Genomic DNA, 26,550 nt, shown 5'->3' on the forward strand with positions numbered 1-26,550 from the left:
AGTGCAGTGGCGTGATCTCTGCTCACTGCAGCCTCCACCTCCAGGTTCAAGCGATTCTCCTGCCTCAGCCTCCCAAGTAGCTGGGACTACAGGTGTGCGCCACCATGCCCAGCTAATTTTTATATTTTTAGTAGAAACAGGGTTTCATCATGTTAGCCCAGGATGGTCTCAATCTCTTGACCTTGTGATCTGCCCACCTCGGCCTCCCAAAGTGCTGGTATTACAGGCGTGAGCCACCGCGCCCGGCCTATGTTGTTTCCTTTAAAGCATCTAAAACCAAAAATCAACAAAACAGTTTTTATGTCAAAACTTAATGTAACTTTATTTTCCACAACACTTCTGCTTGTTCTTCCTCTCCAGTGAAGCCGCATCTTTGCCAGAGGCCTGGTTTGTGTTCGTGCAGAGGCCTGGTGTGTGTTCTTATTAGGTTCTTAAAAAGAGCACTCACCATAGGAATTCATACCATGGGTTCTAAGGCCCTTAAATTACAACACTGCACAGCTATAGATATATTTTTCCAAAATAACTACTTTAAAATATTACCATATATTTACACCAATACATAATAAGACAATGTCTCTGGCTTTTAAAAGATTATAATTGATTTCCTTCTATATTATACAGGCTTATTACTGCTCAAGAATTCCTTTAAGATGAAAAGATAGATATAAATGTCATGATACTGGAAAAAAAATCAACTCTATGTCACACTCAAATTATACTTAGTCACAACCTGAAAAGAACATATTTCATAGCAGAAAACAAAGCAAAACAAAACAAATAACCTGTGACTTCTTTGGAATTTGTCTCTACATGTTAAAAAAGTGAAAATAATTTATTTATTCCACTTCCAAATGAGTAGGACAATACAACATATTTTAATGACTTATAACAATCACAATGAAATCAGTTATTTTAAAAAAATCTCTGGGAGACAGGAGAGGCTCCCTTCAATTATAAGGTATCTATGCAGTTAGAATGTTTCCAACAACCCAGATAGTGCTGTTGGCTAAGGCCCTCTAGGCAGGCAAGACAAACCCATATCTGGCATAGATTTCCATTCCTGTGAGAAGAAATGGCTGGTCCTTCCAGGATAGAAGGCATTCAACACAGCTAACTTGCCACTGACTGTCCAGTTGGCCCCTTTGAGTAACAGAGTTATCCAGTGGGTGTAGTTATTATCTAGGTTGATGGCAGGTTGGCATTCTGAGGAGGCATTTGTTGCACTGTTGTTGGTAAGTGGGAGTCCTTGCTGCTGGGCCTAGGCAGGACCTCTATCTTGCCCACTGCGGCCACATCATTTGTGCGCCCATCCTGCCAGCACTTAATGATATTGATCTAAGATGACCAATCATGCCAGTTTGCCTAGGATTGAGGAGGTTTCCAGGATGCTATACTTTCCATTTCAAAGCCTGGATTGTCCCAGGCAAAATGAGACAAATTGATCCTCTCCTAGTGCATATTCCACCAGCTCCTCTCACCAGCATATTCCTAACGGTCTTCATTTATTATCTGGACTTTCCCAGGGAATATAATTTTCTAATGGGTCTTCTGGCTTCACATAAGGTTATACATTACATCATGTCCGGTTCTCTGAGTCCTTTAATCCCCTTCCCTACTGTCTTCCATAACAATCCTAGCATTTCAACCTTGCTCAGGATGGGCCATCACTTTTTCCAGACTCCTAGGAGCCACTCCAACAGCAAGTTTACACCATTCCCTGGGTACCTTGTCAGGTGTTAAATCCTGTATACTGAGAGATTACTCCCAAATTAACAAAACTTTCCTCATCCAGCCTTATGCTACAATCCCCTTGACCAAGCACACTCAGGATCCTGTCCCACAGAAGGCACTCCCACGGTCTCTGCTGCCGCCTGCTGGCTACTTTATGCAGCACGTTTGGGGTGAAGATTGTTTCCTCCCTCTTCAGGCTTGACACATTCCCAGCTGGTTATGATAATAATCAGCTTAACTTTGATAGGCCCGGTAACCAGGAGAGGAGAGGCACACAGCTCCTAATTTATGAGCTATCGCCTTGTGGGGAAAAGGCCTGCCCAGTATCTCTTCACAATGCCAGCTGTCATTGAAAAAAGTGGGGCCACTTCCGCAAGGCCACAGGTTCAAAAGAAATCTGCAGAGTCAAAACCTTCAAGGCCATCTAGCTAGATGTCCACATCCCATGCATCAGGTCCCAGGTTTTCTTAATTAGACCCTTGACTTCAGAAGAGCAGATCTATTTCAACTAAGTATTTAACCATCATTGAAATTCAGCCACTCTATCCAATTCTGTGCTTGGTATTCATCTTTTCCTGCTCACCCACTAAGGTTAGGGCTTCTTAATAATCTACCAAAACGAGTCTCTGGAACATGTACGCAGCTTTTTCAATTACGTTCATTGCCCTCGACTTTTCATCATCTGCCTATTGGGCATAAAAGCAACCAAGTAGCAACCATGCAATTTCACTCTCGTTATGTTTATCACCCCAGTCCCCCATGCCTTTTAATATGTGAATCATCACACTAGCTTGTGTATTCACTAGCTTGCTGGCCTGCCTCACTACTAATGAAAATTTCAACAGACTACCACCTCTTGTTAGAGGTTGCCAGCTTGCCACCTACCACCAAGTCCTCATTACCAGCTGGGTAGTGAATAATAAGTCTCATCTTGATGCCTATTTTCCTGGAGTTGTCTCGGTATCAGCTATTACAAGTTGGGTTTCAGCACAGCAAATACTTACACAAAGTTAAAGTACAAAAATTTATTGAAAAGTAACACCTGTTAAAGGAGACGGAAAGAAGCAGGACTGGGCAGGGGTAGCTGTCAGAGAGCAGTGACAATCTGACAATATTTCTCCCAGGTCAACAGGGAATTTTGTAATAAATATTACTTGTTAGAGAAATCCATATTGAGTGGAAATAGCTAGACTCTTGTATCATCACCTTGCTCAATCACTGGCTTGGGGGCCACTGGGAAAAGAACATGTTCTTAGCTTGAAAGCTGAGGAAGGCCCTGACAAACCTATTAGTTAGACTGTCATGTTGTACTAAGCATGTCCTTTTTTTCTGATGTTTTCATATCTGCATGTCCTTATTGACCCTGGAGGGACTGCCCCACCCAGGGCTAACTAATTCCCAAAGATAGCAAATGACTCCTTAGGACTAGCCTGTCATATGCAAGCCAACCCTTCCCACCTGTCTTATGGAGCTCTTACACTCCAAGCCACTATTAGGGCCTTGCCCTAATTACTCCAGGGCCAGGTATCATGCAACTAATGACACCCCCCACACCTGAGAGCCCCTGATATTATTCAAACTAGCCAATCCGAAGCCTGCTTACCTTGTCCCACCGGTTCCTTACCACAGAAACAATAATAAAGGTTCTTCCTTATAGTACCTCTTTCACCCCTTTCATTCTGAGTGACCCTCATGCTTCACTGTGTGGCATGGTGTGCACCCTCCTCTTGGGAAGTGTGAGTAACAAGCTGTCTTTTCAGTGGCAATCTTCTTCTGATCACTTAGCCTCACCATACCTAAATAAAAAACAAATCTACAATTAAAAGACAGATACTCATACTCTTTGCAGTTAAGCACCAAGCTTTGTCTTGAAGAAGGATCTGAAGGATAGCTCCACGTCTGCTCTAAGAGTGAATTTTGTAACAGCTGAAACACAGTTACAGTATGCAGAAAGCAGTGAAGTTTTATTTACTCACTCAATAATTCAAAAATTATTCAAATAAATTAGTTAAGTAATTTATATAAATTATTGAAATTATTAAATGAATGATTAACCCCATGCCCGGTAGGAGTAACAGGCTCTGAGAACATAGCAATCCTTTCTTTTGTGGACTCTGTTGTCTACTGTGTAGGCAAATTTCAAAAAAAGTATGCTGAGGCCGGGCACAGTGGCTCACTCCTATAATCCCAGCACTTTTGGAGGCCAAGGCAGGAGGATTGCTTGAGGCCAAAAGTTTAAGACCAACTTGGGCAATCTAGCAAGACCCTCATCTCTACGAAAAATTAAGATATTAGCTGAGCATGGTTGCGCACACCTGTAGTCCCAGCTACTAGGGAGGCCAAGGTGGGAAGATTGCTTGAGCCCAGGAGTTCAAGGCTACAGTGAGACACAATCATGCCAATGCACTCCAGCATAGTCTATGGAGGAGTGAGATTCTGTCTCAAAATAAAATAAAAAAGTATACTGAGTGTTGTAAGGAGTATACGAGAAGTAAACTGATGATGGATCACACTTCTGAGGAACCAACCTACCAAAAGAGAAAAAGCCTATAAGTAGACCTTAATGATTATTCTGATTTGGGAATTAAGAAAAAAGTTTATTGAAAGAGGTAGAAAAAGATAATCCAAGCTAAAGGAACAGAACTGGAAGAGATAGAGGGGTAGCATATTGAAGTAATTAAAAGAAATTCAATGGATAGAGTGTGGAGTATTAGAGGTATGGTGGGAATGAGCATGAAAGGTGGGCAAGGGCCAGATACTACAGGGCATTGCCACCCATGTTAAGGAGAACAGATTCTATCTTAAGTGTACGGGAAGCTATTGAAGAGTTTTTAAAAGAATAGTGACATAATTCAATTTGTAATCATCATTCTTATAGCTGAGTAAACCAGAGTGGGAAAAGGATTAGAGGCAGAAGGGTCAATTAGAAGGCTGTGACAATGATCAAGCTGATGATTACCATGGCCTGGAGTCACGTAGTGGCAGTGGGGATGAGAGGGAAAGAAATTGGTTCAATAAATATTTATGTACATAGGGCACCAAGAAAAGAGATAGAGTCAAGGATGACACCTTAGTTTGTTAGGTTTCTGGAGTTCAAAACTGGGTGAATGGGAGTGGACTTGTGGAACTAGGGAATAGTGGAGAAACAGGTTTAGAAAAAGGAGAGAAGACATGAATACAGAGCACAATGAAAAGATTAGCCTCCCAAGGGATGAGGAAACCTCTTCTGCTATAACAGGAAGAACATGGGCAGATGGGTACAGATCTGTAGACATGATAGCAGGAAGTGAAGGGAGTGTCCATCTGAAGGCTTCTCTTTTGTTTTTCCAATAGTGGAAAGGTAAGTCATCTGCTGAAAGCAAGTGCAGTGAATAAGGAATGGAACATACATACTGGGGAAGAGTAGAAAGATTTGAAGTGGTTTTAATAAACCCTAGCTTGACATTGACCAGGGAAACCTAGCTGTATTGTTAGGCAGTATTGAAGGGCCAGCTAAGACCAATAGTCATAAATTTATAATGTACTAATTCTTAAAATAGATACTATGTAATATCTATTTTAATACATACTAGTATCTCTTTAATAACAGAGTTTATCAGTCAGACCATCCAGTATGTGAAATGATGTATGATGTTGCATGCTAAATGAAATTAGATTTATTTGCTCTGATTGCTTTTCTCAATGTCGAGAAAAATTACAAGAGTAAAATTTGTGAATGCGTGCAGGAAAGTGAAATTTACTCTCCATATAAGAAAACAACTCTATGCAGCTCAAAGGGGACGATGTAGAAAACTTAGGAGAGGGGTAAAGGATACATACGTCTTCCTTTAACAAGATTAAAGAATACCTCTAGTCAAGATGTTTCTTTGGCCTCCTATGGTTAAGTGCAGGTAAAAAAAAAAATTACTTGTGGAAAACACAAGAAAATAACTGACTGTCAACCTGAAAGCCATCACAGTTTGTAATGAGTGTTGGATTTCTTAAACCATGTTTGGATGAATGCTTTAGGAATAAGACTGATTTGTAGAAGCAAAAGAACATGCCAATCTAAGCAGGGGCGGTATTTTGGAAACATCCAGGACCAGTTTCAAACTGTATGAGGTCTCCACTCCTTAGAGATTATGACCCCTGTACACACACACACACACACACACACACACACACACACACACACACTGCCATGAGAACAAGTACCCTGCGAATTGAACATGACAAGTGCTTTACATTTATTAGATCACTTGATTTGATTTGACTAAATTTAGTTTTCTCAACTCTATGAGAATGGTATTTTAATCCAATTTTCACATGTTAAAAAAAACTCTGAGGCTTACAGAGATACATAACTTTTCCTGACCTTGTGGGGTAGTAAAGAGAAGAGTCAATGTTTTATTTAAAGTGTATTCTAACTCCAAAGAGAATACTGTTTCCATTACATCATGCCTTCTAAATAGATAAATGCCTTTAAAACATGGTAGAATGTACTTGTACCTTTGCCTCCAACTACCTGGAAGTCATAAGCCACAAAATTACATTTAGCCACACTAGCAAAATCCAATTATTACCCAATTTTAAAATGTACATTTATAACAAATATGAATACTTGTATTTAAATAACATTTATAGCTTTTATACGGTGAGCACATCCATTCTTTTTTCTTTTTCTACAATAACTCTGTGAGGGAGGTCATGACAAATATATAACCTACCATAACCATATGACTGTGCTTTCCTGGACTTGATGACTAAACAAACTTCAAATTCAAAAAAACACTACTGGCCCACACCTTCTTAGGTCATCTGCCTTTTTGGTTGTTTTTTTTTTTTTTTTTTTTTTCTGCTAATATTGTTATGACGGTCCCATTGAATGATTCACACTTCCTTCTAAACCAAGTGTGTTAATAGACATTTGTAGGGAAATATGTCCAGAGTTCAAGATTTCATGGGTCTCTTAACCACACTGTCTCCCTATCAGCAGGCAAAATAACCAGTCTTAATAGTTCTTACATAGCATAGTTCATCTTCCAGAAATATAAATGATCTCTACTATGTCCCTGAAAACTGTTCCTGTCATTCCTTCTCAGTCTAGCTGCCTTGGTTTTGTGACTGTTCAACCAGAAGAATAAAATCAGCCTGTAACCAGAAGGCAGACGACTTTTATATTTTTTGTATAATGTGATTCTACATTTCTCATTCATGCAATCTCTTAAAAAGAGAATAGGTCAAGGCCTATCCTGCCACTCCCTGAGGATCTAAAGATGAAGAGTCAACATCTTTAAACTGGTCCCTGTTATGAACAATTCCTTTGCCTCACAAACCATAATTTCCTGCCCCACCTCCCTTTCTGTGTTGAGTTCATCATGCGGGAAGTCACTTTCAGACTGAATCCAATTTTCCCCATACCTTTCCCCCGACTCATCCCCAAGTTCTGTTGTGAATAGTAATAGAGCACTGGGATTTGCGCTAATATGTTAATTACGAGACATCTAAACAACATATGTTGAGTAAGTACCTTTGGTAAAAAGGTCTTTACTGCTGAGCGTTCCAGGAAATAAAAAGACATACAAGAAAGAGCATGCATAATTAGGGAAATTTTCTGTAAACAAAAAACAGAAGATAACACTTTAAATCCTGGTAAAAATTATTAAACCAAAAGTAAAATTTTATAAGCCATTAAAATATTTAAATTACTTGGCTCAATAAGCCTCTTCAGTTTATTCTGAAGAAAAATTCAACTGTAGGATGACAAAGAAAAACTATGTTTGTGAAGGTAGTCATTCAAAGACTCATCTACAATTAAAAAAAATAGAAAATATCTAAATACTTCACATTAGAAGATAACTTTGGTACCTTATGATGAGTCCATTCAATGTAATATGATTTACCTTTTAAAGTGCAGCCATTAAAACTGCTAATAATGGGTGAATCTTGTGAGTTTTAAATTATATAAAACTAAAAAGTTATAAATATATAGCTACTAAAAATAAAAATTAGTAATACCAATATGTTTGTGAAATAATATTAAGTATAAAAAGCATAACACAAAATTATATACCATGATATAACTATATTTAAAGGTACTTGAAGTTAACATGTAAAATTTAAAAATGTTTTGTTTATGTAAGTTCATTTTTTAAACTTTTAAATCTTGTTATATTTATTTATTTATTGTTAAAAATAATGGCAGAATGTCAGGCATGAGATACAGTATGTAAAAAATTTATTTGGGAAGGGTAGAGAGTAACCACTCACTCATTCCTGTCTCTGTTGTTTGCTTTGCACATTATATTTTAAAAAGTCAAATAATTGAACACAACTGAAGTTGCAGTACTGGAGTAAATTTAATCATGAGTGGTCAGTGCTTTACAAGATGAAGTCAAAGAACTTTATAATTGAAAGAGTCCTTTAAGACCTCCTGATTCAACTTCCCATTTTCTTAGTAGATACATGTGACCCATGGAGAAATAAGTAAATTTTTCCCTTAAGCTACACAATTAGTTGGTGAAAAAGCTAAGACTAGAATTCATATTGTAATAATAATAATATTGTAATAATTCTATTACAAGTTCCAATTATTTAGCATTCATTAGTTCTCATAAAGTAACCCCAGTATAACCTTCCAAATTTATATCCTGCTTTGCAATGTTAGACAGGAATGCCCTTTTTCCCCTCCATGCTAGTCTTGTCTGCTTTCTTGAGCTCTCCACCCTTACCCTAACCCCCTACACACTCATACTGTCTTCTTCTATCTGCTACTCTTCTAGTAGTAGTGTGTTAGAATACCTTTTTCAAATGATCATATTTGGAAAAAGACAAAGTGGATTTTAGTTCCAACTATTCTGTTTGCTAGTCTTACTTTGTGCACCTACTCAATTACTGCTCTATTTCATATATTATGAGAAAAACAGCATTTAATCATAGAGATGAGGGAATTCAGAGGTAGTCCCCATTAATGTATGGAAAGTATATTCTGATAGTTCTTGGCTGGCTGTGGCAAGGTATGAGGTATATGACAGTATGATAACACGAGCAAAAGAATTGTCAAATCCTCTTGAACTAAAAGTGATTCTACAATTGTGAAGTAGTCACAGGCTTTCACAAAATACCTGTCAACTGTAATTGTGTTTAATGTCAACTTACCAGAATAAATTTTTTACTAATTTGTGAAATTCCTGTCTATTTTTAATTATCTTCCACAAGTCATACTATTGGTTTGCTGATTCCCTCAAACTTGTTTAACAAGTTATATTTTAATTACATGAGATTTCCTCCTTTGTCCTCAACTATAGATCACACGTAATACATGAGAGTCATTCATTTGAGTGGGAATCTCAAAGCAGTTGAGTAGGCAGAAAAAGGAACCCCTTCATTAAGGATTAAAATGTATAGGTAAGTCCTGTTTTTGTCTTTGTAGCTTTAAAAGTTTTACTATATCTTACAGTATGGGAAAAATATAAAAAAGCTTTGGAAATTTTGACTGTGTCTAGCAATCTTCTAGTTACTTCTCTGAAAACTTCATTGAAACTCTTAGATATTGTTTAGATAATATGCTTGATATTATTTCCATAAGGTACATAGTTGCTTAACTGAATTTTTTATAAAACAAATAACCACAAAAATTCAGCTTAGCGTTATGACAACATATCTTTAAATAAGGAAGTGGTTTTGTTTCTCATGTGCAACGTTTTAAAAAGTGGTGTGTGGATTTTAAAATTGCAATCTGTAAATAATTCTTTTGTTGTTTAGAACTTTTTGAGGATTCTGTATTTTGACTTCCATTACAGTTTTATTGCTAATTATTAAATAAATATGCCATAAATCCTAAAGTACACTTTTAGAAAGTAAAGACGGTATTTTTCTACTTTTTATGTAGTCGTGGAATTATTTTCAGGAAAGTTCTTGCTAATATTTAAGAAAAAATAATATCTCTCTGGTTTTCTTTTTAGTTAATGAATAGGTATTTTCATATACTTTCACATAAAGAAAGCAAAAAGTTGTGGGATAATCAAGTCACACGTTAATCTCAAAACAATGAAATGATTATATAATTTGGTATGCTTATATGTGCACTTAAGTGTATATATATGCATATTATTTTTCTATGACTACAGAAAAACATGATACTGGTAAGTCATGCTGAAAGGATCAACAAAAACATGAACAATGTGTTGGCTATAAGTGTAGTTGAATTTATTTTAAATGTCCTGAACACTGGAAAATTCAATCAAAAGTCAAACCATTTTAAATAATAAAAATATATATACAATTATATGCACTTGAATATATATATATGAGTGAAAAGTGGATAGCTGTCTAAGCTTCCAATGATAGAAGAAATAAAATTATTTCATAATCATGTAATAGATACAAGACATTTATTAAAGTAGCTTAAAAAACCTATGAAGTAATTCGCATACTGAGTTTGTTCTCGTTTTATGCGGAAAAAAAAACCAAATCACAAAATCATGTTTACTCATCAACTACTACTTTGTAAAGCTGTACATGGGAGAAAGTCTAATAAAGAACATAGAATATTTATCAGGTTTGTTATACTAAAGCAGTGAGTTTATGAATTATATTTTTTATTATTCTTAAACCATCTATAACAGTGTAATATTATTTGGGTAATATAGTGCATTTTAAAATGTATTTTGTGGAAATATTTTAATTTTAAAGGAATTGCTCTGATTTTAAAATATTGCCCTTATAAGCAGCCAAGTGTATATCAAAACATCATTCAATGGAAAATAATAAAAGAAGACATGTAAATAACACAAATCCTGAAAGAGTTGTACAATTTCAGAAGGCTTTGAATCAATCAAATTTCTAAGTTGATCCATCGTACAGGAAATTTGCCACTCAATCAGAGCCAACCTTGCCAATTACAAAGAACTCTCCTGTGGAATTTTGGTTTCTAAGGATCACACTTTTTGGAATATTTTATCTCTTTAATAGTCTGTACCTACTACTAATAAATAGTAGCTAGGTGTTTGTATTATATAATGGAAGGGAAATTAAATTGTACAATATAATTTTTTAGGTAATTCTAGGTAATTTTGGCATAATTTTAGGTAAGTCTTCAGGTAATTCTGAAATACTTTTGGTTGAAAATGGGCTGCCTTGGATGGTTTGATTGCTTTTTTATAAAAATTAAACTCCTAGCTCTCTTCCAAGCTGCTGCAAGATGAAATGCTCCTTTCTTTGTCTACCTTCTTCCCTTCTTTGAAGAAGGAAATCCCACCACAGGGCCCAGGAACCTAAACAGCTGTGTTACTCATTTCAGATCCTTGGTCACTTGAGATTTTCTCAGATTCACCAAGGGAACATCTGTGCCCACCAGATTACATAAAAAGTGAGAAATGAGGTTTGGGAAATAGGATAAAGATTTATAAACTGGAATTCAGAATATAGTTTATGGAAAGATTTAAGGTAAATGAGCACATCTCAGCTCAGGGACACACAAGTCTTAGCAGGAGTCCTCCTACCAAACAAATCTTATTTCCATTTCTTCCCTTTTCTCAAGACATGATTAACTGACTGCAGAGACATGCCAAAGACAATCAGATGTCCTGCCTCCCAACAGTCCAAAAGAACCTGAGACAGAAGTTGGGGGGGAAGAGCCATCGCTGTCAAAAATGCATTCCAAATTCTGCCTGTTGTTTCAATCCTGGTTTTTGAACTGCTATAGGAACTTAGAAAAACATGCTTAATAAATTGTAAATCATTAGGCAAAGAATATATTTCTTCATAGAAATTAGACAGGTGGACACCAATTTATATTTACAGTCATGAAGCCCAAAATAGTGCATTTAAAGTACAAGTTGTTGCCTATAAAATCTTGGGCCACATGCTAAAGCAGCTGCTGCACTTGGCCCAAATGTTTTTCTAATGATGGTGTGGGATGGGCCCGCACACAGGAGGATGAGCTGCAGTAAGTCATCTGGGATTATATATTTTCTAGCAAATTATCCCATGCCACTGCCAACTTGTCTTCCAGAAGGCACTCCCAATTTATTTTCTCAGTAACTCATTACTTACCTAATTCTTACACTACTGCGACTCCCAAATAGCTATGACTGGCACCCCTAAAATGAGTCATGAGGAAGGAAATCAATACCTACTGTTGTAAGGGAACTTAAAGTTATCCAATCCAATTTCGTAAAAGGTATTGCTCCCATTTGAAGGATCCCATTCTTTTGAGCAAAGAAGACTTGGCATGATTTCACAGTTTGGGGGAGTATTCTTTCTCTAGCTTTAGTGTGTGCTCATGACATATAAAATAAAAGCACCATCCCAAGTCTAAAGTCATTAATTGGATAACTGCCTAAGATTGTTGTAAATAAAATGAACTTTGGAAAAGTTTATACTGATGAGTCATTCAGCAGAAAGTAAAAGCAGATTCTATGGAATATTTACAATATCCATTTGCCAGAGGTTTTAAAAAGTGTATCAGTGATGAATAAAGTAATACATGCACTCAGAGTTCAAGGCAGTGGAGCAATAAGTCACTGATGGCCATGGTAGTGCTTGTATTCCGTGTATTCCCTGAAGGCTGAGGTAGGAGGATCACTTGAGTCCAGAAGTTCAGTGTTGCAGTGAGCCATGATCGTGCCACTGCACTCCAGCTGGGGTGACGGAGCAAAAACCTATCTCAAGAAAAAGATTAAAAATTATAAATAAATAAAAGCCGTCAAGTATATTTTTTCTAAATTAGACACGTTTTTATTCTGACAAGCTTTCTTCTTAGCCAAGATATCTACCTGAGTTTAATAGTGCAAGAATAAATTAAGATGTAATTCTCTAATGAATATTTGTCAGCATAAAGACATGCCATACTATCCCTAATTTTTAAAAAATCCCTCCCTTGGCCCATATCCCCTGTCCAGCTATTGCCTCATTTCTCATCTCCTGCTCTTAAAAGCAAAAGTATTCTAAAGATCTGTCTAAACCTATTGCCTCTATTTTTATTTTCTTCCTCCATTATCTCCTTTTGCTTTTTAACTTTTTATCATTAAACATATCACATATAAATTCTAATTTTAAAATAATGAACCTCTGGGTATGAGACATCTATTAATAAAAATAGCATCACCAGTATCTTAGAAGACCCCGTGGGCACCTCCTGTCTATTAACTGACCTTTCCCCACTTTTCACGATGTAACTGTTACGTGGCATGGTATCTTAATTTCTTTCATTTTCTTCATGATTTTACCATTCATAGATATATTCCTTAAAAACTTATGGTTTAATTCTACCTGCCTTTGAAAATCATATAAATGAGAAATATATTATATATTATATACAATAAAGTGTGCATAGCTTATTCGTGTTCATAGCTATATAATATTTCGTTGTAAGACTGTCCTATAACTTAAATATTTACTTTTCTAGTATATTGCCATTACAGATAATGTAGCACTGAATATTCTTACACAGGTCCAATGGTACAAACATGCAAGAGTTTCTCTTGGATATGTTCCTAGAAATGGATTTTCTGAGTCAAATGGTGTATGCATTTTTATCTTTAATGCATCCTCCCTTTTCCCAGTGCAATAGTTTCTGATCTTCACAGCTCTGAAACAGCTCTTGTCTTGCTCCACATTGCAAAATCCAGTGGTCAGATCTCAGTGAGTTTACATTATCACTCCACCAGAGACCATTCTTTTCTTGAAACGTGATCTTCACAGAGCTTCCAAAACACCATTCTTTCCTTTTATTTGTTTATTTATTTTTTTGCCTATCCCATGGGTCAAATTTTCTCTGTTTCTGTTACTAGAATCTACTCATTTTCCTGTCCCCCAGAGTTTAAGTGCTTTTCTTCTTACATTCTGTGTGATTCCATCAGTCTCATGGTTTTCAATATTACATAAGCTAATGATTCCCTAGGATAGATAATGATCCCTTAAGTCCACTATCATTCACTGGAAAACACAAAATGCTGTTACCTCAAAGCAACTTCTGATATCATATGGCAAAATAAACCATTTTGAATCCTAAATACCTTAGTGCTTTATTTATACTTATACATCTTTTATGATATGTACAATTGCTACATATATATATATATATATGTTTTGAGACAGAGTCTCCCTCCATCGCCAAGGCTGGAGTGCAGTGATGCAATCTTGGCTCACTGAAACCTCTGCCTCCCAGATTCAAGTGATTCTCCTTCCTCAGCCTCCTTATAGCTGGAATTATTGGCACGTGCCACCACACCTGGCCAATTTTTGTATTTTTAGTAGAGACGAGGTTTCACCATGTTGGTCAGGCTGGTCTCAAACTCTTGACCTCATCATCTACCTGCCTCGGCCTCCCAAAGTGCTAGGATTACAGGCATGAGCCACTGCTCCCAGCCAATTACTCCTTATATTATAATTCATTTATTCATTCATTCATTGAGTGCTAGGTATACAGCACTGGAACAAAAAGGCCCAGACCTTGTTCTCATGGTGCTTGCTGAGAAGACAGACACTAAAATACATCAGGCAAGCAAATACTTATCTAATTATAGTTTTGGTGGTGCTATCAAGAAAAGTTTAAGGACTTTGGGTAATTAAGATAAATGGAAACAACCATCATTGAAAACATTTACTCTGTGGAAATCTCAGTAGGGCAAAATGTAGTCTTTACTGAAAACCACAGACCTTCTCATTCAAAAGACAACTGTTCCAGTGATTAACATGGAAATATATAATTTCATTATGATTTGTTTAATACAACGACACTGAAATAAGTATTATAATAGTGAAAACGAAACCAGTCTAGAAGCTCATGGAAGACTTCTCTGAGGAAGCATTGTTTAAGCAGAAACTTAAAGGCAGGCAAGAAACAGATCCTGCTGCTTTTTGAAGACCATGTTTAGGATTTGGGATTATATCCTCAGAGAAACATAAAATTGTTAAAGATGTAGCAGGGCAGATATGTTATTATATTAGAATCTTTTTTCTTTATAAATTACCCAGTTTTAGGTCTTTTTTTTTTTATGCTTTAAGTTCTGGGGTACATGTGTAGGTTTGTTACAAAGGTATACATATGCCATAATGTTTTTTTAAAAGATGATCTTAGCTTCATATAGAGAACGATCTCTGTGGAGAAAGGAGATATCTTTTGATGAAGGGAGACTAGTTGGAGGCTCGTTCAGTATTTCGGAAAAAGGATAAACATGGCTTGGATAAAGTGGTGGGAGTGGTAATACAACTTGAGATGTGTCTAAGAAGTCAAAAGAACCAGATTTGACATTCAATTGGATGTGAGGGATGAGAGAAGTGTCAAGTATGATTTTCAGGTTTTTCACATGAATAACTTGGTGAATTTTGGCATCATTTACTGAGAAAGAAAATGCCAGAAAACGGTCTATTTGACGGGGCAAAAGAAGGTTTTGAAAATCAGAAAGACGATGATCAGCTCAGCTTTGCAAATGCTGAATTCTAAGCACCGAATAGAGATATGTGAAAGATGCAGCTGGATATTGTAGTCTGGAAATCATGTACAGATCAATGTTTCTCAGGTGTAATTTTTGGTTTATCTCTTTCTGAATCCCCCATGCTACTTGTATAAAATGCAGAACTCTGCGACGCAAGACCAGACCTACTGAAATAGTCTGGGTGGGTATTGGATTCAGTACAGGAATTTGCATTTTTCCAAGTTTTCAAGTAATTATTACTCACAAAAATTCAAGAAGCATTGGCTTAGATGGTAATTGAAACTGACTGAATGAGATCAACTAGAGAGAAAGGAGAACACCCAGGACAGAGCATGGAGCAACACCAGATACTTAGGTTGACTAGAGGAGATGCAACTAGCAAAAGATCTAAAAAAAAAAAAAAAAAAAAAAAAAAAAAACTTTTTATTGTAGAATATTTTAAAGATATACCAAAGTACAGAGAACAATAGAGTGAATTCTCACACCTATGGCCAGTTTCAAGTTACCACACCCCAGCAGCCAGTATTGTTTCCTCCATACCCTACTCACAACCAAAAGATATTTAAAGAGGAGATGGGGCCAGAAAGAAAAAAGAGTATGAAATTATGGAAATCAAAAGAAAAAGAGTGTTTCAATAAAAAGGGATATTCAAGGGTGGGAAATGCTGCTAAGGGGCTATGTAATAACCTTCTTCAGTAAGACATGAGTACTTTAAGGGAAGGACAATTATTTGGCCATTTAAAAAAATGTCCTAAGTGCTTGGCAGAATATTGCAATAGGTACTCAATAGCTATTAGTTTTTCCAACATTCATTCAATAAGCACTGTACCTATAGAGCACCCACCATGTCTTGGGTTGCAAAAAACAATAAGGCTTCAGAAAAAAAGCACAGACAAAAAAGTCAAGAGGTTTAAATGCTGGCCTCTCTGTGGTACTACTTAATCTCACTGCAGATCAGTTTATTTATCTGCATAATAGCAAAATCAGAGTGGATATTTTTGAAACTCTCTTCCATTGCTAACATTCTATGATTCCGCAAAATGCTATCAATCTTATAAAATGTTATTATAAAAATATATCATATCGTATACCTTGAATATATAAAATTGTATTTGTCAATTAAATATTTTAAAATAAAAATAAAATGTATATATTCTATTGCATGTTTTCAAAAAATGTATTATTTTTAGCCGAAGTTAGGTTCTACATATAAAAGACTAACAAATTTATAATTTATTGAACATACAACAGAATCTAAGTACTTTATAAACAGCATCTCAGTTATTCTTCACAACCCTCTGAGCCACGTGGCTATCTCCATTTTATGAATGAGGAAACTAAGGCTCAGAGAGGTTTTATTACTTCCCAGTGATCACATGGGTCTGTCTGATTATAAAACTCATGGTTATTACTATTGTAATGTATTACCTTTCTGCATTGCCTGTGTAGTAATTAAAAACACAGGCCTCTAGACAGGACTAGTGTTTCATAGTAATCTTTATATAAAAGAGAAGAAAAAGAATAAACAAGTACATTTGTTCAGGAGACAGAAAAAAATCCCTTTTTTGTGTGACTCTTTGTGCCAGTATTAGATTCCATGGTGAGATTCACAAAGTAGACAGAGCCTTCCTTCCATCATCTAACCTATCCTTTTACTGTACAGATTCACTTAATGAACAGATCATTAAATACTTTGGGAGATATAGCAGAAAAGAAATCACAGTCTGTGCTTGCTTTTGACTTATTTGATTTACCAAGCACTGACATAGGGCCAAATGCCAGACATTATTTGAGTTGTGTTAAAACATTTTTAATTCACTGTGCTCATAACAACAAGGAGGTAGGTACTACTGTCACTTCCATTTTGCAAAGAAGGAAATTGAGGAGTTAGGTGACTTCCTAGGTTCACACAGCAAATAAATGGCAGAAGTGGGATTTGAACCCAATTAGTCCAGTCTCAGGGTCTGTGCCCTCAGCTGTTATCCTGTGCTGTCTCTCTCACGGAGCGGTTTATTTGTAGGGACAGGTTGTGGATGCAGAGACAGGTAATAAATATATGAGCAAACAGACCTTCCAGGGGAATAAAGTACTTGCAAAGATTGAGAGTGTGTAGGAGTGGTGGGAGGATCTATCCATGGACTAGCCATGGGAAGGAAGAAGGAACCTTCTTGTTAAGAAGGGAGGATATAGAGAACAGTGTGAAGGTGATGAAGAAACTTGCTGATTCTTCATTCAATGACAAGGAAGAAAATTGAAATCCAAAGAAGGGATTTGCCTCCTGTCGAGCAGCTTTTTCTGATTACAACAGCTTTTTCCTCTCACCCTGCCAGTATGCATACTCCTCCCCTGGATAAGAGAATATATGTGCAGCATTTTTCATAAGCTCTGAGGATCACATTGTATAGGCATCAAAAGTATTCATTCCATAGACCTTGGAACTCTGTTCATTTCATTATAACACAAAATCATCCTTGGAAAATAAAACTAAGAAGCTTGATTCTTTCCTCTGCTTCTGAAGACAATCTAGGCAAGAAGCCAGTAGGATTAAATTCAGAAGGGATTGAATGCAAGATGTTGTTTATAAATATATATTGATGCAACTAAATATTACTCAAGCACATTTCAAAGAACTAATCTAGGGTTTGGTCCATGATTCACTAAAAGTCACCTTTTTTTTTCTGTGAGAATAATTATGATTTAGTAGATATGGTTAAATAGAATGAACCGTGATGAATACAGATGAGGCTCTGATTCCAGCATCCACTCCTCTCTACTAAATGACCCTCAACCAGTTGCTGTGAGAAAATAATTTCAGTAAATTTCTGGATTCCCTACTCTATCATTTCCTCTGACTTATTTCACCCAATATATGTTGAATATGTCATCTTTCTTTCTTTATGCTCTTTATTAATAGATTTTTATGTATTTAACCTGTGCGTTTAATGATATATGTCTTTCTTACTTACTCTACTCCATAATTCACAGTGCCTCCCTTCTCACCAACTCACTCCCATCCCCAACATTTTTAACATTGCAACCAATGTTGTGGTTTAGGTCTATCTACAAAAATAAAATCAAACATTGGAGGATGCCCACATTTGGAGCAAAAAACACTGCCATGAACTCCTTTAGAGTGTAATGTACCACATTTCTCACCTCTTTGGGACACATTTTGTAGAGATAATGATGGGTGGAGAATATCTTGACACTTTCTATTGAACATTACAAATCAGATCACACTGAGCTATGTATAGGAACTTCTAAATCCTTCACTGATTTATATCCTACAGGAAGCAAACATGGATCCACCAGTCATGCGTTACTTGACAGGGAAACATTCTGGGAAATACATCATTAGGCGATTTTGTCCTGATGCAAACATCGTAGAGTATACTTAGATACACCTAGATGATATAACCTACTACACACCTAGGCTATGCAGTCTATTACTCCTTGGCTACAGACCTGTATAGCACATTACTGTACTGAATACCATAGGCAATTGTAACACAGTAGTAAATATTTGTGTATCTACACATATCTAAACATAAAAAAGGTACAGTAAAAATGTGTATAACAATTGTATGGGACCACTGTCATACATGTGATCTGTGATTGACAAAGATGTTGTTATATGTTTCATGACTGTAGTTCTATAATAGGGTCAGTATATTTTGATGAAGCAATAAGTTAAGGCTTTGAACATTTCATAATAATCCTATAGCAAAGAGGATTGCCTATTTACTTGGGCTTTAGGAAACAGAGAAGGCTCTATTATGCCTTCAGTGCAATCACTCCACTTTTCTCTGATCTTTTCTGATGTAATTGTATCTAGAACCCTTGCTACACAAAACATAGTCTTGGACCTATAGCATTTACATCACCTGGGAGGCTTGTTGGAAATGCAGACTCAGGTCCAACCCAGATTCACTAATTTAAAATTTGCATTTTAATTGACAATTCACATATCCACTAAAAATTGAGAAGTGCTGGACTAAACAACTTATTTCACCCAATATGTGCTGAAATGTCATCTTTCTTTCTTTAGGCTCTTTATTAATAGATTTTTATTTATTTAACCTGTACATTTAATGACATATTTCTTTCTTATTTATTCTACTCCATCATTCATGCTACAAGCTACAAGTTACAAGCTTAGTCTCCCAGATTCCCAAAATGGAAGAGAGGGGTACAGTAAGACATTTCCTTGTGTATTTAAATACGAATAAACATGTATCTAACCTGAGTGTGCAATAGATTTCCCCATTCCTCTCCTGCAGAAACACTGAATGCCTTGGCAAGTTAGAACTCACAGAGCAGCACATTCCTGAGTTCCAGGAATACTGTGCTCCTCAAAATGCTAGGTATTTCCGAAATAAATATTTCTGTGCTTTGGTAAGTTCAGGAAACACTGCTGTTTCATCAGTTCAGGCTACAGAAGGAAAAGAAGAAATAGAATTGGAAATGTGCAAAGAGCAATTGACTTTTTGTCATTTGGCATCTTGAGGTTAAACATGAACTTTTCTCTAGGCTTTCTTAGTCCTTTTTCCACTCTGACATATGACAGTGATGAAAATATGTGACACATCTCCATGGGTCCAACCAGGTTTAAAGCAATTCCCAATGCACTATTTGTAATTCCACACAGAAAACAAAAACAAACAAAAAAAATGCACATGAGTAGGAAGAACATTATCCTAGAATTAAGTAGTTTAAATTGCGTAAGAAGTAAATCATTTCAAAACTCTGATGCGTTTTAACCATTATGTGTAACAAATTGCTTGTCATTAATACTAACGGACTCCTGTATTCCAATGTCTCATTAACAATTGCTACCTAGGAAATAGCATTGAAACCTGAGCTGAATGGGCTATTGAGCCTTTTTCTGTTCTGGAAATTTAAGTCCACCCTCATTGTCAATTGAACACAGGAAATTTGGTAATTTTGTTATTCCACTAAGTTAACAATTATTAAAAGATAAATTTAATTTTAACCACTTTATTGAAATAAAATTACAAAACAGCAACTTCACGTGTTTAAGGTGTTAAGGTTCAATGATTGCTAGTATATGTACAGAGATGTGCAACCATCACCAAATCCAATTTCAAAATACTTTCATCATCCCCAAAGATATTCAAATACATGTGATATTCAAGTACTCATTTCCCAAAGGCATTTTTACAATAAAATATCACATATTTAAACAGTCATGAATATTTCTTTATAATTTGTGGTAGCTGGCAAAATTATTTTGTGCCAATAAAGGTTAGAAGATATCTTTAGTTAAAAATAAAGGGGGGAAAAGGAAAGAAAATGAAAAGAAAGAATGAAAGAAAGGAGGAAGAAAACATATCTATTTGGAAACTAAATCCAAACAGGGAAAAATTTTATTTTGGCCATTTTAGGGGCAAATAGGCAAGGAAGCAAACAAGTCTATAAATAGTTTTGTTCTTGTTTTGAAACTGGTATGGTCTTCATGGCTCTGTCAATGACTACACTTTGTAGAACTCAGAAAAAAAATATTAACATTGAACAGCAGTGCCCTCTACAGTATATATTGGGCTATCCCTAACTAGCATTAATCAGTAAGGAGATAGCTAACCCATCAGAGCTCTCTCTGTTATGGTTCTTGGTAACAGGTTACAAACACTCAGTGCATGTTCTTAAACACTAGTAGAGTCAATTAAGTATTGTTCCCAGCACTTTGCAAATCTGGTGACTCCTAGAGAAATTTACTTAAAATCTTAGCATCATAAAGTTCCAGAAAAAAATATTTCCATTTGTTCTGTTGTTTTCAAATCATTTTGTCAGACTCACCTTTGTAGGTGGTGCCACCCCTACCATAATATCACCATGCTCATTTGCAGACAGAAAAGGCTTCATAATCTCAATTATAGAAGCAAGAATCCACACTTTGGGCAGATGTAAAATGCCAGAAAAGATTACTTTCCTTAGCAAAGTAAGTGTATATTAAGTTTAAGAGAGCAGTAATCAGAATATGTTTTTAAGTCTTCAACTGATTCTTCACAGAAATGGCAAGTAGTCTTCAGACATTTATTAATAATCATGCAAAGCTGACCCTATTATTAAATATGGGGATAGATTCTGAGTGAAGGAAAACATGGCAAACTTTCCTGACTTGTGTCAGCAGCATTCTCGAAACCCTACTCAGCAGTCTATACCATCCTCCTAGCTATACCATTGCTTGAAGAAGATGAGGTATGAGAGTGACAATACAGATATACCATCTCCTTCCTCAGTTTAAAATAAGATATATAGCACATGAGGATCAGAAACAGCATCTGAAAATTCTTGCCTTGCAAATTATGAGTACAGAGCTGTATCACAGCTCTGACTTGAAAGGGAAACACTCTGAATGTCTTTAAATACGTCTTCTGCAGTCAAGAAGTTCTTTCCCTAGAAAGGCTACAAATTAGTCTGACTAATGAATAAAGACTCTTGGCTTTGGTATTCGTCACCTTCCTTTATAGATTTTTCAAGACCAGAATCAATTCCTACGCCTAGCCAATGCCTTCCTAGGAACAGTTCTTGAATGTATTAAATATACAGAAGCCAGAGTAATGAGATCACCGTCTTTTAAAATAAAGGCATTATTAATGAATTGGTAGGAAGAAAGAAAGGAAGGAACATAAAAATCCTCACCTTTGTGGAGCTTCTTAACTGGTGGAGGGAGACACATAACAAACAAAATAAGTAAATTGTGGGGTATATTAGAAAGTTGTAAGTGTACTGCAAAATAATAAAGCAAATAGTAATAATAAAGCAGAGAGAGGAGGTGCAATTTTAAATAGGGTACTTAGCAAGGTCTCACTGAGAAGACAGCAATTGAGCAAAGACATACGAGAGGCCAGGGAGCAAGGCCTGTGAAAACCTGAGGTTAGAGTGTTCCAGGCAGCAGGAAGAGCAAGCACAAAGCCCCAGAGGTAGAGAGGTCCTACCGTGCTTGAGGAGCAGCAGAGAGGCCAGGATGTCTGGAACAGGATATGGAGGCAGAGTGAAGTTAGAGATACAGTCAGAGACTTAAGGACATATGGAACCACATTAGAAATTCCTGGAAGTAGTGTCTTGATGCAGCACCAAGAAATTAAGAGGCAAAACAGTACAAGATAAATACCCATGGCTATCCTGGATGTCTAATAAACATGTCCACTATGAAAATTTTATTTTAAATATTCTAGAAAATCTTAAAATATACAAAAACGATGTTGCCACACACAAGAAAAGCGTATGACGCTCGGCATGAAGTCCTTAGTGGGCGATCAATGTAGCACCACAGGTGGGGTAGCTTGTGCCAAGACCATCTTTTTTAATTAGAGACTTCCTTCCATTTTTGGCAGGGAAGGGTGTTTGCTAAAAAAAAAAAAAAAAAGGAGCACAAATTTGCAAAATAGCAAATAAGAATAAGGGTTGAGCCTATATCTGTGAACTAATTGAACAATCTATATAAAATTAAACCTTTGACCTTGGTCTCATTATACCATACCCTAAGTACCTAAAATAACCAGCTACTGATTGATGGCTTAATGTGGTAGGTGTGATCCTTCTACCAACTTATTAAATAACCACACACCCAAGCAGCCGGCATGAGTAATTATTTATGTTGTTTTCATTCATTACCAGTAACTCTTTAAGAATTAACATGCACTAGTAAATGAAGTACAGACCAAATTTAATATTTCTTTCTTTTCTATTTGTAAGCCACAGTTTACAAATATGAAACAAATGAAACAAAAGTGTCATTTTCCCTGGGTCATAAATCACTCTCTGTGTTTTTAGCCTCACATGTAAAATTATTTCACTTATGGCAATGGTATGATCGTATGATTATAAATATTAATTGATAGGTTCCTAAATTATATACGTGTAATATTGCATATATAGTAAGCTACACACATTATTATAAATTATATATCATATATGTAATCATAATTGCCAATTGTTTCCTCTTATTATTAGATACCTAAGGCAATAGTAATGGGAAATTCTTTATTGTATCAAATTCATGTGTGTCTACATATATGCCTACAGATTTATATTGAAGGATCTGTATTTTTTAATCCAAAGGCAGTGAAATAAGTGGTTTCCAATACTCTTTTTCAGAGCTTCAAATACTACCTGTAAGATAATGACTTCAAAAAAAAATACTTCCAGTCCCAAGACCTTTGCTCAGCCGAGACCCATCTTAACAGCTGACTGCTAGGAATTAACAGAAAAATATTAACAGTTACTGAAGTCTCAAAACAACTCAAATTGTCTAGTCATGTGACCAGTATAACTAAATCCCCAGTCACACAAGCTCAATCTTCAAAGTTTCATCTTGGACTTCCACTCCTGCCCCTGGCACTGAATTCTCTATGAGGGAGTGGTCCTAATTCTTCATCTTCCACATTTTCCTCAACCCTTTCTTTTCCACACACACAGCCTCTACACGGCCCTTGGCACTTCATATCCCATTAATGGATTAATAAATTTGTCTGTGCGATGAGACCTCCTGCCTCATAACTCCTGCCTCTTGCAGCCCAACCGGGTCACCAGATTAACCTTTCTAAAACACTGCTGCTTTTCTTTAACTTCTCATTTCAAAAAGCCCATTGATACCCTAAGACCAAGAAAGAGTCCAAACCCATTACTCATAAAGTCTTCTATAATCTTGACCAGCCTTATTTTTCTAGATTATTTTCCATCTGCTTTCCTATAAGCACCAGACTGGGCCAATTACTTTTCACCAAATACACTTTGCACTTCTACCTCTTCTGTTCCCATTTCTTCATTTACCCAGAAGGCCTACCCATCTTTCAAAGCATAGCTCACATGTCACATGTTCTATGAAGATTGGTGACATTTCCTCCTCCCTCCTCTGAGTGAAGGAATTTTTATAATAGTTTTAAGGGGTAGAAGTGCAGTTTTGTTACATGGATGTATTGCATTGTTATGAAATCTGGGCTTTTAGTATAGCCTTCACCTGAATAGGGTACCCTGTATACATTAAGTAATTTCTCATCCTTCATTTCCCTCCCATCCTTCCATGTCTCCATTATTCTACTCTCTCTCTCCATGTATACACATTATTTAGCTACCATGTATAAGGGAGAACATGCAATCTTTGACTTTCTAAAAATCTTTTTGTTTTTATTATACTTTAAGTTCTGGGACACACGTGCAGAACGTGCAGGTTTGTTACATAGGTATACACGTGCCATGGTGGTTTGCTGCACCCATCAACCCGTCATCTACATTAGGTATTTCTCCTAATGCTATCCCTCCCCTAGCCCCCTAGCCCCCAGTAGGCCCCGGTGTGTGACGTTCTCCTCCTTGTGTCCATGTGTTCTCATTGTTCAACTCCCACTTATGAATGAGAACATGTGGTGTTTGGTTTTCTGTTCCTGTGATAGTTTGCTGATAATGATGGTTTCCAGCTTCATCCACGTCCCTGCAAAGGATGCAAACTCATCCTTTTTATGGAGGCATAGTATTCCACTGGTGTACATGTGCCACATTTCCTTTTTCTTTTCTTTTCTTTTTTTTTTTCAGTAAGAACTTTTTTTATTGTTTACTTTTTAGTTTCAGTAGTTTTAGGGGTACAGGTGGCTTTTGGTTACATGGATGAGTTCTTTAGTAGTAAATTCTGAGATATTGGCACAACCATCACCCGAGCAAGTGTACACTGTACCCAACATTTAGTCTTCTATCCCTCATCCACCTCCCAGCCTCCTCCTGCTCAGGCCCCACAGTCCACTATCACTGTGCATTTTTGTGTCCTCCTAGCTTAGCTCCCACTTATAAGTGAGAACACACAGTATTTGATTTTCCATTCCTGAGTTACTCAGTTAAGAAAATTCTTAATACAAGGCTAATCAACCCATGTTGCCTTTTTTTCTTGCTCTCTCAAAGTTATAACCCAAATCGGAAAATACAAGCTCTTCTGCAGAGAGGTGGACTGATCCCTAGACAGGGGCTAAGAGGCCCGTCTTGACTCCTGTCTCCTTTCTATGTTCCAGTTCACCAGCCATGCTCCCGCGGGCCTGAGCTGCTCTTGTCTGCTACTAGTCACCCTGCTGCAGCTTCCCTCCCCAAGGCCCTGATTCTTGCTTCCTGAGTGTGAACTTCCTCCTGTCATTTACAACTGGCTGTGCTTCACACTGCACACCTGGCCGGGGGCAAGGAGGGGCTGGTGCTTGGAAATCCCAGACAATGTATATCAGGACAGTGACTGTAACAATTTTGGCAGATGGGAGGGAAGTGTCTTGAGGGAACTTTTTATAATTTGCACCAAGTCCCCATTTGGGATAGTGTCAGGGCTGCTCAAATCTTTCTTTTTTTATTATTATACTTTAAGTTCTAGGGTACATGCACACAACGTGCAAGTTTGTTACACATGTATACATGTGCCATGTTGGTTTGCTGCACCAATTAACTCGTCATTTACATTAGGTATATCTCCCAATGCTATGCCTCCCCCCTCCCCCTACCCCACAACAGGCCCTGGTGTGTGATGTTCTCCTTCCTGTGTCCAAATGTTCTCATTGTTCAGCTCCCACCTATGAGTGAGAATATGCGGTGTTTGGTTTTTTGTCCCTGCGATAGTTTGCTGAGAATGATGGTTTCCAGTTTCATCCATGTCTCTACAAAGGACATGAACTCATCCTTTTTTATGGCTGCATAGTATTCTATGGTATATATGAACTACATTTTCTTAAGCCACTCTATCATTGATGGACATCTGGGTTGGTTCCAAGTCTCTGCTATTTTGAATAGTGCCACAATAAACATACGTGTACATGTGTCTTTATAGCAGCATGATTTATAATCCTTTGGGTATATACCCAGTAATGCGATGGCTGGGTCAAATGGTATTTCTAGTGCTAGATCCTTGAGGAATCGCCGCACTGTCTTTCACAATGGATGAACCAGTTTGCAGTCCCACCAACAGTTTAAAAGTGTTCCTATTTCTCCACATCCTCTCCAACACCTGTTGTTTCCTGACTTTTTAATAATCGCCATTCTGACTGATGTGAGATGGTATCTCATTGTGGTTTTGATTTGCATTTCTCTGATGGCCAGTGATGATGAGCATTTTTTCATGTGTCTGTTGGCTGCATAAATGTCTTCTTTTGAGAAGTGTCTGTTCATATCCTTCACCCACTTTTTGATGGGGTTGTTTCTTTCTTGTAAATTTGTTTGAGTTCTTTGTAGATTCTGGATATTAGCCCTTTGTCAAATGAGTAGATTGCAAAAATTTTCTCCCATTCTGTAGGTTGCCTGTTCGCTCTGATGGTAGTTTTTTGTTGTTGTTGTTGTGCAGAAGCTCTTTAGTTTAGTTATATCCCATTTGTCAATTTTGGCTTTTGTTGCCATTGCTTTTGGTGTTTTAGAC

At 36.8% G+C, this 26,550-nt stretch overlaps 1 protein-coding gene across 1 annotated transcript in view; it reads left to right on the plus strand.

Annotated features, from left to right (window-relative positions):
- The first annotated feature begins 9,013 nt into the window (after window positions 1-9,013).
- Window positions 9,014-26,550, plus strand: part of TMPRSS11D (transmembrane serine protease 11D) — a 62,933-nt gene continuing 45,396 nt past the window's right edge. The window contains exon 1 of the mRNA XM_010365547.2: window positions 9,014-9,120. Coding sequence (XP_010363849.1) covers window positions 9,113-9,120 — 8 coding nt within the window. The 5' untranslated portion in view covers window positions 9,014-9,112. The remainder of the gene's footprint in view (window positions 9,121-26,550) is intronic.

This window comes from Rhinopithecus roxellana, chromosome 2 (genome assembly GCF_007565055.1).
Source record: "Rhinopithecus roxellana isolate Shanxi Qingling chromosome 2, ASM756505v1, whole genome shotgun sequence".
NCBI lineage: Eukaryota > Metazoa > Chordata > Mammalia > Primates > Cercopithecidae > Rhinopithecus > Rhinopithecus roxellana.